The sequence below is a fragment of the Prionailurus viverrinus genome, chromosome D4, assembly GCF_022837055.1.
Source record: "Prionailurus viverrinus isolate Anna chromosome D4, UM_Priviv_1.0, whole genome shotgun sequence".
Classification (NCBI taxonomy): domain Eukaryota; kingdom Metazoa; phylum Chordata; class Mammalia; order Carnivora; family Felidae; genus Prionailurus; species Prionailurus viverrinus.
This window is the reverse complement of record NC_062573.1, coordinates 91,815,199-91,828,140: the sequence shown is the minus strand read 5'-3', so window position 1 is coordinate 91,828,140 and position 12,942 is coordinate 91,815,199. Positions and strand designations below refer to the sequence as shown.

At 62.7% G+C, this 12,942-nt stretch overlaps 1 protein-coding gene across 6 annotated transcripts in view; it reads left to right on the top strand.

The window, feature by feature from the left end:
* Positions 1–12,942, top strand: part of VAV2 (vav guanine nucleotide exchange factor 2) — a 163,743-nt gene that overhangs the window by 136,222 nt on the left and 14,579 nt on the right. For all 6 annotated transcript variants that reach the window (XR_007146155.1, XM_047829401.1, XM_047829399.1 and 3 more), the window contains 9 exons: positions 883–978; positions 1,618–1,686; positions 3,365–3,451; positions 5,256–5,341; positions 6,065–6,197; positions 8,475–8,584; positions 9,473–9,574; positions 10,011–10,099; positions 12,339–12,355. Coding sequence is in view for 5 of the 6 variants with exons in the window: in XM_047829401.1 (XP_047685357.1) it covers positions 883–978; positions 1,618–1,686; positions 3,365–3,451; positions 5,256–5,341; positions 6,065–6,197; positions 8,475–8,584; positions 9,473–9,574; positions 10,011–10,099; positions 12,339–12,355 (789 nt within the window). In the remaining variant the exon portion in view is untranslated. The remainder of the gene's footprint in view (positions 1–882; positions 979–1,617; positions 1,687–3,364; positions 3,452–5,255; positions 5,342–6,064; positions 6,198–8,474; positions 8,585–9,472; positions 9,575–10,010; positions 10,100–12,338; positions 12,356–12,942) is intronic.

Below are 12,942 nucleotides of genomic sequence, written 5' to 3'. Positions count from 1 at the left end.
GGGAAGGTGGACGTGAGGGCACTGGCGGGATGGTGGTTGTAGATGTTTTTCTCGGTGATTGTTTTTCCTCGGCATTTTGCTGGGGCGGGGAGGGCAGGAGGAGGTGCGGCAGAGGCAGCCCCCCGGGGCCCGATCCGGCTCGGCGAGGGGCTGTGACTGAGCCCCTGTGCTGGCCTATGCAGAACCCTCGGGGACCCCAGGTGGCAGACGTTTACTGGAAGCCAAGGAGACCCCCTCTCTTGTCACCTGTCCCCACTCCCCGCCCAGGCTCAGGGCCAGTCTCTGGTACTTGTCCACTTTCCCACGTGAGCCCCTCTCCAGGCCCCCTCCCTCCCCCTTGTCAGGGGCACCTGAGCTGCTCCCCGAGGCTGGGGGTCCTGTGGTGTATTTGGCCAGTCAAACCCTTTCCAGAGTGAATCCTGGCTCAGGGTCCCTTTGCTGTGGCGACACTGGGAAAGACGTCCCTTGGAGACGCATAGTGCCCCTGTGTGTCCGGGAAACCGGTGGGGAGCCCCTGGTTCCTGAGGGTGGCCCCGTGATGGTGTGAGCTGGCTTCCCTGGGAGTCTCGGGCAGACCCGGTCAGCGCCGGGGTCGCTCAGAATCCCAGAGCCCTGGCGTGGCCACTGCAGATTCCTGAGGCTACAGAGAGGGGTGGGCCCCCCGCCTGCCTGCTGTGAGCCCCACCCCTCTGCACACACTTGACTTGGGAAGGGGCTTTGGGAGACGCTGCCGGGCTGGGGACCCCGGCCAGGCCAGGACCAGACACTTGGCCCCAGTTCAGGGCTTAGTCTGCCCCCCACCGCGGCTGGGGGTGGGAGCGTTGGGATCGCGGTCCGGGCCAGGATGTCGGTCATCTCCTCGCTGCTCCCCCCGATGCCCAGGAATGCACTCTGAAGGTCCAGGACGGGAAGTTTAAGCTTCAGGACCTGCTCGTGGTCCCCATGCAGAGGGTGCTCAAGTATCACCTGCTCCTGAAGGTGAGATGGTGTGCGAGCTCCGCGGCCGCCCCGGGGAGCGGGATTGGGGCCCGGTGGCCGGCAGGGGCGTCAATGGGGCCCGGGTGGGCCAGCGTCACGGAGAAGCCAGCAGGCAAATCTGTCCAGATGAGCCGTGCGGCTGTATTAGGAACGTTCATCACAGTAAACGGGCCAAGGGAAACTGGAACTGGGAAACCGAAACCAAAGAACGTCCTTGGACCAGGACTAGGAGATGGCCTGTCCTTGATGCCTTGACCCAGGCTCTGAGCTTCCTGGTAGGCAGGAGAGCAGTGGAAATAGGAAGCCCTTGTGCACAGACTCGCCAGAGAGACTGGTTTCTGTGCCGTGTGAGGCTCTTCAGTGAATCAGCCAGTTACCCTGTGGCCTTAAAGTCCCTGCCATTCTGCACAAGATTTGGGGACCCCTCACCCTGAGGCAGTGTGTCAACCAGGAGGGGCCTGGCTGTCTGTCTGCTGGGCTGGGCAGCCGAGCCAGAGCAGAGCCTGGGGCCGGAGGGGGGGGGGCAGGGAGTCTGCCCCGAGGGTCTTGCTCTGTGCCCACACCCTGTGCCCGGTGGGAGCAGGGGCGGAGGCCGGCACCCCCGAGCGGTGACCCGTGACTCCTCTCCCACACGTCCAGGAACTCCTGAGCCACTCCGCGGATCGGCCCGAGAGGCAGCAGCTCAAAGAGGCACTGGAAGCCATGCAGGTGGGTGGGTAAACGGAGGCAGGAGAGGGGCCCGGCCAACCTGGGGCCGCAGGTACCCGGTCTGTGTCCTTTGACTGGAGTCGGGCTCACTCACAAGCCTTGTTCTGTGACCAGAGATGTGGCTTTTCCTGGAAAGACAAGAGGCAGAGCAGGGGCAGGGCGGTGGGTGGGACGCACCCATGGGCAGGGAGGGTGGGTAGAGGGAGCCTCAGGCCCTTGCCCCAAGTGTCCAGATCCCTAACCTTGTCCGGCCTGCGGTGCCTTCCCTGGGCCTGCCTTCCTCCTGCCTTCCTGGCCGTCCATCAGGACTGTTGCCAGTTCCCAGGCTCTAGGCTCGGTCTGGGCCATCTGGCCTGGGCTGCCCACTGCCCAGTCCTGTGGCTTTTGCTTCTGAAACGCCCATTCCAACGAGCCACGCCTCCTCTCCCCTCCTGCTTATGTCCATTGGAAGCCTACTGTGCAGTAAGTCCCCGGAAGGAGAGCTCAGCTCATGCCACGCCCTTGTTCAAAAGCCTTCTATGGCTCCCCAGTGCCCACTGAGTCGGGCTCAGGCTCCACGTCCGGGCACACGGGCCTCCACAGACACGCACGCCTAGCTTTGCGGCTGTGTTTGCCACTAATGCCTGAAATTCCAGGTGAGCGTGGCCACTCCCAGGCCAAAATGACGTTCCCCATCATTTTCTATCTCTGTTGGCTCAGGCTGGACCTTCTCCTTGTCACCTGATTATGGCCTGTACATCTTTAGTCTTTGCAAGGTGACATTTCCCAGAATGATTGCCCCCCCCCCCCGCACACGGTTCTGACCCCTGGGGACGGCTGTCACCCCTTTTGTGTCCGTTGCCCCCCCTGATCACGCTCATCTGGGTCCCCAGGCCGGGCACAATACTCAGCACGGGATGGGTCCCCTCAGCACTGCGGCTGGCCAGGGTCGGGGGACAGTACCCCCAGCATCTCCCAGGGTGCACACCTGACCTCTGTCTCCTCCGGGCTTTGGGCTTCCTTTTGCCTTCTGTCTCCATCTGTGGCTTCTACCCCGTCCCCCGCCCTTGGGTGGTCTGTGCTGGGGTGTGTCGCTGATGAGCCAGGCCTATCCTGTAACGTTTCTGCCTCAGGGTCTCAGATTCTGCCCCGCCAGTGGGGTCCTTCTTGGAGCAAGAGGAGGTGCTGGAGGGGAGGCTGGATCCAGCTCCCCACCTCGGCCTGGCTCAGGGATTCCACCCAAGGCGGCCCGTCCCCCTGCTGGGCTTGGGTCTCTGGCCCCCAGTCAGGGCCGGCTGCCTGGATTGCAGCGGGCACCGCCCCCTGGTGGCCATTGGAAGGACAGCAGCACATGGACGGCCGGAGCTGGACCTTGGGGTCACCCAGTTCTGTGAGGCTGTGCGGGAGCTCAGGGCCTGCCGGGTACCCACTTCCCGAGAGCTAAGAAGCGGGCTGGTCAAGTCTAGGTCGCTGACTGTTTTCCTTTTGTCCGAGCTAGAAGGGGGTCGAGTGACAGGGCAGAGAGACACTGTCCTAAGAGGCAGGGACTTGGGGTTCTTGGCCCAGGGACACGCGCCGTTTGGGGTCGGATTTACCTCTCCTGCCTTAGTTTACTCGTGTGTCACCCCCGTGGGGGTCTCGAAGGCCGCCAGCTGCGGTGGCTGGCAGCCCGCCAACCCCTCCCCCGCCTCGTTTTCAGGACTTGGCCATGTACATAAACGAAGTTAAGCGGGACAAGGAGACCCTGAAGAAAATCAGTGAATTTCAGAGTTGTATAGAAAACTTGGTAAGTGTAGCTGATTCTCCAAAGCGTGGAGATTAATTACGACCCTATACACGCATTTTAGAAATTACTTTCACGATCCTGATATTCAGTAAGCAGGTGGGTGAACACACTCTGTCCGTCTGTCCGTGCACACTTCACCCACCCCACACGCTCTGTGGGGCACGAAGGTGGCCCGCTCGCTGAGGGGCAGGGTCTGGGGGAGGAATGGTATTGACCCCTCCCACCCCCCCCCCCACCCCCGGCCTGGACCAAGGACTCTCTGGGGTCCAGCCTAGAGCCCGACGTGGGGCTCGAACTCACAAACCAGGAGATCGTGACCTGAGCCAAACTCGGACGCTCGCTTAACCGACTGAGCCACCCAGGTGCCCCGAGATCTGCTGAATGTTTCAACCAGGCTCTCTGCACCCCGACACTGTTGACATTTGGAAACATTCTTTGTTTTGGGGTCTGTTCCGTGCGTTGTAGGATTTCAAGCAGCACCCCTTGTCCGGGCACTCTGGGTGTCAGTAGCACCCCTCCCTTGGGGGGCCCAGACGTGGCCAGATGTCCCCCGAGTACAGAGTTACTCTGGCCGAGAACCACTTTCACTGTCGGGTCCCTGAACTGGGCAGAGTCCGGGTGAGTCCGTCAGGGGCAAATCAACACAGAAACTTTTGCAAGAGCAGCCCCTGGATGCCTTTGGCCCGTCCCTCACCCACCAGGCCACCTGTACACACGTGTGGCACAGGACACATTCCTGATGTGTGGTCAGCTGAGAACAGATGTTGCCAAACAGCGTGAAGAAGCAACCCCACCTTTCTGTCTTTCAGAAAGAGAAAAATGCCGAGGGCTGAGGAGGTGAAGGGTAGATGTGCCCCAGCCCGATGGCAGTGGTGCTAAGTGCCCGGTGGGGTCCTCCCCTGGGATCACCTGATCACCGATGTTTTGGGGTGTTTTTTTAAAGAAGTTTTTACATGTGATTGATCGTGTTCCTTAAATAACAAAAATGAAACAGCGGTGCTGAGCAGCGTGGAGCGTCCCCTGGGCCGGGTGCGTGCCCGGCCCTGCGGTTCTCCCGCGGACCCCGTCACCGGCGGGTGGACGTGGTCCGTCGGCTTCGGCACATCAGAGGTGGGACGCGGGCCGGGGCTGGCGGCCGCGTGGGTGCTTGGCCCCCCACCCCCACCCCCACCCCCACCCCGGGCTCTCCGCCTCGGCCCGACAGCTCGTGCAGAATTCAGGAATCTCACGGGGAACCGGCTGTCGTAGCGTCATGGCCACAGCCCTGCCAACGTGCTGGAGCGCTTCCCTCCTCCCCTCTCCGGCGTGGGTAGACCTTCCTTTGTGAGCCACGCAGGGAACGCGTCACGACGCGCCCTCCCTGAATCGAAGCGGGGTGGAGATACAAGCCCAGCGAAATGAGATCTCGGCAGAGCGGAGAGGGCTTCCGCTCGAGGCCTCTTCCTGTGGCGGAGCAGCGCTGGCCCCCGTCTGATAGGCGCCGTTTGTTCTCTTGAGCTCGGTGTCCCTGGCCCTCCCTCCCAGGGCCCTGCTCTGGGCCGCACACAACAGCAGCCTGTTCCCGTTGCCCTGACCCACGCCGTCAATGGCTCCTTGTTCCCGCCGTGCTGAAGGGAGTGCTCCACGGGGCCAGGGGAGGGCCCGGTCCTCCCCCGCCATCCCCTCCCACCCTGCCCTGCGCACCAGCCGGGAGGCACAGGCTCCCATCCCTCGGTTCTGCCTCCCGCGTCCGTGGGAAGCAGGCCCGCCTGGGCGCCCGCCCCGCTCCGGCGCTGGGGCTCACAGCCTCGCCCTCTCTTTCCAGCAGGTGAAACTGGAGGAGTTCGGGAGGCCGAAGATTGACGGGGAACTGAAGGTCCGGTCCATAGTCAACCACACGAAGCAAGATAGGTGAGCGGGCAGGGTGGCAGCCCGGGGTGGTCGGGCACCCGCTCCCCAGCGGCCTGGAAGCGGCTTTTCCCGGGGAAGGAGCCGCGTGCCCGGTCAGCCCTGTGTCCTGCCTCAGTCTCTTCCTTCCTTCTCGTGAGACCGTCCACACCACACCAGCCAGTGGCCGCCCTGCCCGCAGCTGGCACCGGGCTGGGCTAGGCTAGGGGGCAGCCAGAGGCCCTGGCGTGCGAGCTCCCAGGCTCCCCGGGACTGGCACGGGCAGCGAGGCTGCGCGAGCTCCCTGCTGCGTGACTGCAGGGGAGGGCTTAGCTTCGCACGGCCCCTGCTTGTTCAGAGCCCTCCACACCACCTACTCTGTGCGAGGCCTGGGGCTGTGGCTGGGGTCACGGTAGATAGGGATCCTGCCCCCACAAGGCTTCCAGTCTGGTGGAGGATGGAGCGTGGGGGCCTCAGGACCCATATGATCCTTGGGCCATGGGGGCAGGTAGCCAAGGAGGGCTTCCTGGGGGAGTTGTATGGAGAAGCTGAGACCTCCCAGTGGGGGAGCGGGGGGACGGGAGGCGGTCAGAGATGGCAGATGAGCCAGGCGTAGGGGTGGGGCTCCGGGTCGGTGAGGGATCAGCCCTCCTGCTGCCCACCCCGGCCGCACGCTGGCTGTCCGGGGCCTCGGAGCACGGGGCGCTGGCCGCACTGATGGAGCCCCTGGCCGCACTGCTGGGCCAGGTACTTGTTCCTGTTTGACAAGGTGGTCATCGTCTGCAAGAGGAGGGGCTACAGCTATGAGCTGAAGGAGGTCATCGAGCTGCTCTTCCACAAGATGACCGACGACCCCATGAACAACAAGGACGTCAAGAAGGTGGGCCCTGGGCCGCCTGGTGGCCGGCAGCCTTCTGGGCTGAGGGAGGAGTCGTGGGGAGGCCTTGAGAACGGCGTGAGCCGGGCCGGAGGTCAGCACTGACACCGACTGGGTGGCTCTGCAGTGCGGACAGGGGCTTCCCTTCTGTCACCCTCTTGTCCCTCTGACTTCTGAGGACAGCACGTTCACTCCGTGCCAAGTCCGGCGCTTCCCTGGCCCTTTGTCTGACTTTTCTCGAGGCGGGGACGCCCCTGGGCTCATGGTTCCCAGGTGAGGGGAATGCAGAGGGGCTCTGGAGAGAGCCAAGCTGAGACCACGGCCATCTGACTCCAGCCCACCTTCCCCCTGCAGTAAGCAGGACTTCCCTTTGGAGGAGGGGTCCGAGTGGGCCTCACTGTGGGTCCTCAGACACCAAGACCAGCCAGGGGGCTGTGGTAGCTGAGGCGGGGCTGTGGCTATGGGGGTGGAGCATGGCTTCTGGAGGGTGGGGCCGTGGCTGCTGGGGGTGGGGCTTTGGCAGCTGGGGGTGGGGCGGGACCGCTGGGGGCGGAGCATGGCTGCTGAGGGGGGCCATGACTGCTGCTAGGGGCAGGGTGGGACTGCTGGGGGTGGGGCTTGGCTGCTAGGACAGGGCGGGGCCGCTGGGGGCGGGGCATGGCTGCTGAGGGAGGCCATGACTGCTGCTAGGGGCAGGGGTGTGACTGCTGGGCGTGGGGCTTGGCTTTTGGGGGTGAGGGCATGGCTGCTGGGGTGAGGGCATGGCTGCTGGAAGGTAGGGCTGTGACTGCCGGGGGTGGAGCCGTGAGTGCTGGGGTGGGGCTGTGACTCCTGGAGGGTGGAGGGGGACTGCTGCTGGGGGTGGGGCCATGACTACTGGTAGCGGGCTGTGACTGCTGGGGTGGAGCTGCCACCCGCCCTGGTTCAGTCTGGTTTGGAGGCTATTGCATTCAGTGTTTGAGCACCTACTGTGTGCATCCCAGGCTAGATCTGGGGACCAGGAGCCAATGTGCTGAAAATTCCAGACTCTGGACTTCAGAGCTTGCAATACAGAATGCAGCTACCTTCTGGAAGGGCTATTGGGGGTAAACCACTCATCCCCACCCGATGTCTGAAACACTTCCCCAGGTTCGGGGCTGAAGGCACAGTCCCCGGGCCCAGCCCCTGGCTCTGGGAGGCAGGACCTTGCCCTTGGCAGTGGAGGGTCCAGGGCTGCGGTGCCCAGCACAGGTCCAGGCTGAATCTCTTAACCATCTGTCTCCCCTTTTCCTCCCCTCTCCTCATGCTTCCTAGTCTCATGGGAAAATGGTAAGCACCCTCTTCCTTTGCCTTCCTTCCCTCAGGGCCCAGCCGGCCCTTCCTTCCTGAGCCTGAGCGGGAGTGGGGGCCCCAGGTGGGCCCGAGCAGGGCCAGGGCCAGGCTCCTGGCTTTCTTCTTCCTTGGTCAGGCCCTCGGTGTCTTCATCAGGAAGGTGGTGTGCATTCATGATGAAGAACGCCATTACAGAGAGTAGGAAGGAAGGCCCACCTGCCTGCCCTGGCCCCGCCCACCCCCAGGTCCCTCCTGGTGAAGGACCACAGGTGGTCTTTCAGTGGGCGGGGCTTTTGTGTATTCTCACTCTGTGTCTGTCCTATTTTCTTCCCCTCTCCTCCTCCTTTCCCTGCTTCCCTCCTTCCCTTCCCCCCCTCCCCTTCCTTCCTTCTCTCCTTCCCCGTCTCCTCCCTCCCTCATTTCTTTCTTCCTCCATTTTTTCTAACACAATTGGGCTCAGACTTTCCGCACTCTTTCTGGGCCTCTTAGAAAGCCCCTAGAGATGGCCAGGCCTGGTGGGTGGTCAGGGCAGCTGTGGGCTGGCTCTGCTGCAGGACCCCCCCCCCGCCCCCCGCTCAGCCCACGGCCTTCTCCAACCTTTTGTTTTGTTTGGTTTCTGTTCTTGTACTTCAGAGCAGTGAGTTTTTTAGCATCACATTTAGGAACTGAAAGTGGGCAGGCCCGTTCTGAGCACAGGCTCCCTGGGGACCCAGCTCCAGCCTTAGAGACGGCCCTGGCTGAACCCGATGAGAGTTCAGTCGAGGGCACACCTCGGAGGGGGTAGGAGAGGGGTCCCTGGACGTCTTGTGAGAAGGGTGTGCACGTGCGTGTGCACGTGCAGACACAGGCATGGGTGTGCCGTCCACGTGCACGCAGGTGCAGGAACGGGTGACCTGGACACGCGTGCGTGTGTGTCCTCGTGCCCAAGCCCATGCCAGTTGTGAGCTGGTGCCCCGTCTCCTCCCGCAGTGGTCCTACGGCTTCTATCTAATCCACCTCCAAGGAAAGCAGGGCTTCCAGTTTTTCTGCAAGACAGAGGACATGAAGCGGAAATGGATGGAACAGTTTGAGATGGCCATGTGAGTTCGAGGGCGGCCGCGGCGGAGCCCCAGGTGGGCTTTATCCAGGACCCCCGCAGACCAGGGTATTGCAAACACCCAGAGACTGGGGCAGTCTCTGTCACACCAGGCGCACCTCGGTGGCACCCCAGCTGCGTTAAACTCTGCCTGGGGCAGGAGAGCCTCCCTCTGGGACAGCCTGAGGCCCCTGAGGCCCAGCCTGGCACAGGTGCCCAGCAGAGCAGTGGGCGGCCAGGGACGGCTTCCGTGCCCAATGGACTCCCGGTAACCCGGGTCCTCAGGGCCTTACGGGCTGGTGGATGGCCACTTTTTTGTGAAGGCACGGGGCTCTTTCTCCGTGAAATCTAGAAGGAGCCTCAATACGTCCAACAGAGAAAGGCGATCACGGGGTCCCCAGACACAGCAGACCTGGAGGCCAGAGTGGCAGGGTCCTTCTGCACATGGGTCCTGCCGCCAGGCAGGCTGGGGGCCCCCGGGCAGGTGCGCTCCCCTCCCTGTAAACAACTTCGGGCTCCGTCTCGAGCACCTGGCCTTACTGTGTCACGTCCCACCGTCCATCTGTACTTAGGTCAGTACACCGTTTAGACTTGTGGTTTCAGGTCTGCGTCCAGAGAGGCCTCTGAGTGTACGTCGGCTGAGCTGTGACAAATCCCGCACCTGCCTACAAACCCTCGCCTAGACACAGCCCCTTGCCATCCTCCCAGAAGGCTCTCGTGCCAGCGCGGCCCCGTTTTAAAGCCCCCACTCAGATCCTCACTCGGCCCGGGGTGTCGGGGCCGATCCGGGCTGTGAGTCCTGGCCTCCTGCTCCGGAGCCTGGCTGGTCCCCAGGTAGGCACTGCCGCCTCGGTGGAGCTCAGGGAGCCCGGCCCTCTTTCCCTCCCGTCAGGTCAAACATCAAGCCAGACAAAGCCAATGCCAACCACCACAGCTTCCAGATGTACACTTTTGACAAGACCACCAACTGCAAAGCCTGCAGGATGTTCCTCAGGTGAGGCCCCTGGCCCGGCCCCTCCCCCCCCTCCCCAACCCCAGCCCGCCTTCAGGGGAGCCTTGTGCTGTGTCTGTCCAATGTCCCGTCACCCTGACCACCTACCACCCGCCAGGCCAGTGCTGTGCTGGGCCCAGAGGGGCTGGGGAGTGTCTCTTCAGTGTCACTAGATCCGTCCGTCGGGTGTTCCGGATCGAGCCGGGAGGGAACATGGCTATCCCTGCGGGTGCCCGGGGCCTGCTCTGCGGCATGGCGGGAACAGGACCGGGAGCGGTCTGGGCGGAGAGCCAGCACCAGGGTCATGGGGGCCTGGGGTTTTGAGGGACGACGCGTCGTGCGAGGGGCAGATGGCAAGGCGGGCAAGGCAGGCCTGGTGGACTTCGGGCCTTGCCCTCGGCACTGTGTCTGACTCACGTCCCACCCTCCCCCTGCGCAGGGGTACCTTCTACCAGGGCTACCTGTGCACCAAGTGTGGTGTCGGGGCGCACAAGGAATGTCTGGAAGTGACCCCTCCCTGCAAGATCAGTGAGTAGCGGCCCCTGCCCTGCCCCGCCCCGGGGGCTGGTCCTCGGGGCCCCCTGCCCGCTCCCGGCGAAGGGCCCCATGGCTCACAGCTGCCCTGGTACCTCCCTCCGGGCCCCGGCTGCCTGCACACGCTCTCCCTTCCTACCGCGGGGACCCCCTGGGGCCGGGACCAGATGAGAAAACCGGGGCCCAGAGAGGAGAGGACACCTGCCCCGGGTCACACAGTACAAAGAGGCCCAGCCGGTGGGCTGTCCCCTGCCGGGGCCTTCCCTCCTGGGGCGCTCCAGCATTTCTCTCCGCCTCTTTGCCTCCCCCACCCCACTGCCCCTCTCGTTTACAACTTGGGGACTCTCTACCCCAAACGGGCACGGAACATTCGTGGCAGGTGCGTGCAAGTTGCCTACCACAGGGAAACATCGGTCATGACTGTGCCTTGTCCCCGGTTCTCCTGTGCCCGGAGAGGACCGGCATTTCGTAGCCACAGCGACAGCCCCCTCGGCACGCGGGTTACGTGCACACGTGTGCACACACAGGCACGGCACCTGCAGCACTCTCGTTCCCTCCGTGCCCGTTGGTCAGGGGGGAGCCTGAGGCTCAGGGAGGAGAAGGGACCAGAACCTGCCCAGATATCAGCCGGACTCCTGCGGGGGCTGAATTTCGGGGAGTTCCCAGCCCGCAACCGCTGTGGCCGGAGCCCACAGGCGCAAACTACAGCTTTTTAGCTTTGCCTCTCGATACCGCCCTCTGGTGGCAGCGTACCCATCACATTAGTCGACGGGACAGTTCGTGTGTTCTGGCATTTTTTTTTTTTTTCTGATCCTAAAAGTAACATATTTACTTACCAAAGATTTGGGGCGGGGGGGGGGGGGAGAAAAAACATAAAAAAGAAGAAAGTAAATACCACCCCTGAACTTACCAAGAAATAACCAAAGGTAGTATCTTGATCTATAATTTCCTTCTAACTTTTCTGACTTAAAATGAATCTTTCTGGGATTTTAGTCTCCTGGTTATTAAACAGTCATTCCCCATAGAAAACGTGGGAAAAGTAGAGAAGTGTGAAGCAGAAGATGACCTCCTCACGACCCCCCCAGACAGACTCACTGCCGTTCACGGACCCCTTTTCCCTCTGCAGACACGCGCCCGCCCGCCTGCCCAGTCTCTTCTTATGTTTGTGTGTTTTTCATAACGCCTGTAGTTGGGTGTCACCAGATGGACAGCTTCGTATCTTTTGCAAACCCAAGTTCTCATGACCAGCCGCCCCATGTCATTAAAAGCCTGCGGTGGGTGCCTGGTTTTATTCCGGAGAGTTCCGAGCTGGGCTGGTCCTCGGGCCTTTCGTGCCGGGCCTGGGCTCTGGACAGGACTCCTTGGCCTTCGTCAGCTCTGGCTCCAGGCTGGGCCCCTGACCCGAGGAAAGGCAGATTAACTCTTTGTTGCCCCAGGGGCCAGGATGTCCCAGAACGGTGCCGGCCACTCCCAGAGGGCCTCTCCCGTGGGAAGCCTTGCTGGCTCCTCCTGTGTGGGTGCCAGCTACGCATCACTCGCTCCTCCCCGCCCGATGCCCACGGGGTCTGTAGCCTCTGCTCTGCAGAGGCTGTCGGCGACCGTCCACAGCAGTCGGCCACGTGCGTGTCGGATGGCGTTGAGGTCACCGTAGCCACGCACTTTAGGCATCGTGGTCCCTGCTTTGTCCGGTGGCGGACTGGTGGCCCAGGTTGTCAGATGGCTGGGGCCCAGCCTGGGACTGTTCCTCCCCTGGGGCCACCCCGAGGCAGGCAGGAAGGATCTTGGGAACACCCACCTTCCGTCTGACATGCCCGTGAGCGAGCACACCGGCCACTAGGTAGCACGCGTCCTGACATCTCTTGTCACTCGGCCGTGGCGGGCATCACTAATCGGTGGTGGGAGCTTTGCCTCTGAGCCCACGTGGGCCCCAGTGGTTCAGGCAGCTTCGGCCATCGGAGCAGACCTGGCCCACGCAGGGAACCTGTGTGCCAGGCTGGGGTCCCCCCCGGGGCCCCTAAAGCCAGAGCTCAGAATTCGCCAGCAGAAGGAATTGAGAGACTTTTGTAGTCCCCTGCTGTGTGTGCCTGTGACCCATGTCTGCAACCAGCGGCCTTGACCTTTGCCTTGCTTACCCACTTAGGCACCCCGGGCAGCTCCTGCTATGCGGGCGGGAGCCACTGGGTCCCCAGGGCTGGTGGCTTGCCTGCCAGCGTGTCTCCCGCTTCCTTTTCAGGTTCTCCTGTGGACCTGGTGAGTCTTCTAGACTGTTCTCCTCCCGCTGCTCCATGCCCCACACGGCCCGTGTGCCTGAGCCCAAAACACCCTGCGGTTCCTGATATCATCCCTCCCCATCCCTGGGGCCACACTGGCTAGCACACAGGCCACTGTTGGTCACCGGGGGCCTTTGATTTCCTTCGTGGGTCCCCGGGCACAGCCAGCTGGAGGCCCCTGACAGCCATCGCCCTGGCCGGGCAGCCCCCCCCACTCTGCTTGCCTGGTGGCTTGTGGGTGCCCAGCTCTGTGACATGCGTCTGCCCACCTGCCCCCCATCCTGGCTTAGAGCCCTCTGTTCAGCTGACTTAAGGATGATGTCCCTAAATTCACTTGTGGGGTGTGGACATCACGTCTCACCCCAGTTGTGGGATCTGGTCAAATTAACTAGCACTTAGAGGGTGCTTACTAGGCCTTGTGGGGGGTACAAAACACCCTCACGGAGGAAGAAAGACATAGCATTTAGTCTCCCGCAGCAGGACATGTCCCAGAGAGAGATGACAAGCTCCAGGCTGAGAGCAGGGAGGTCCCAGGGCTGGCGTGTCAGGGCAGTCTTCCTGGAGGAG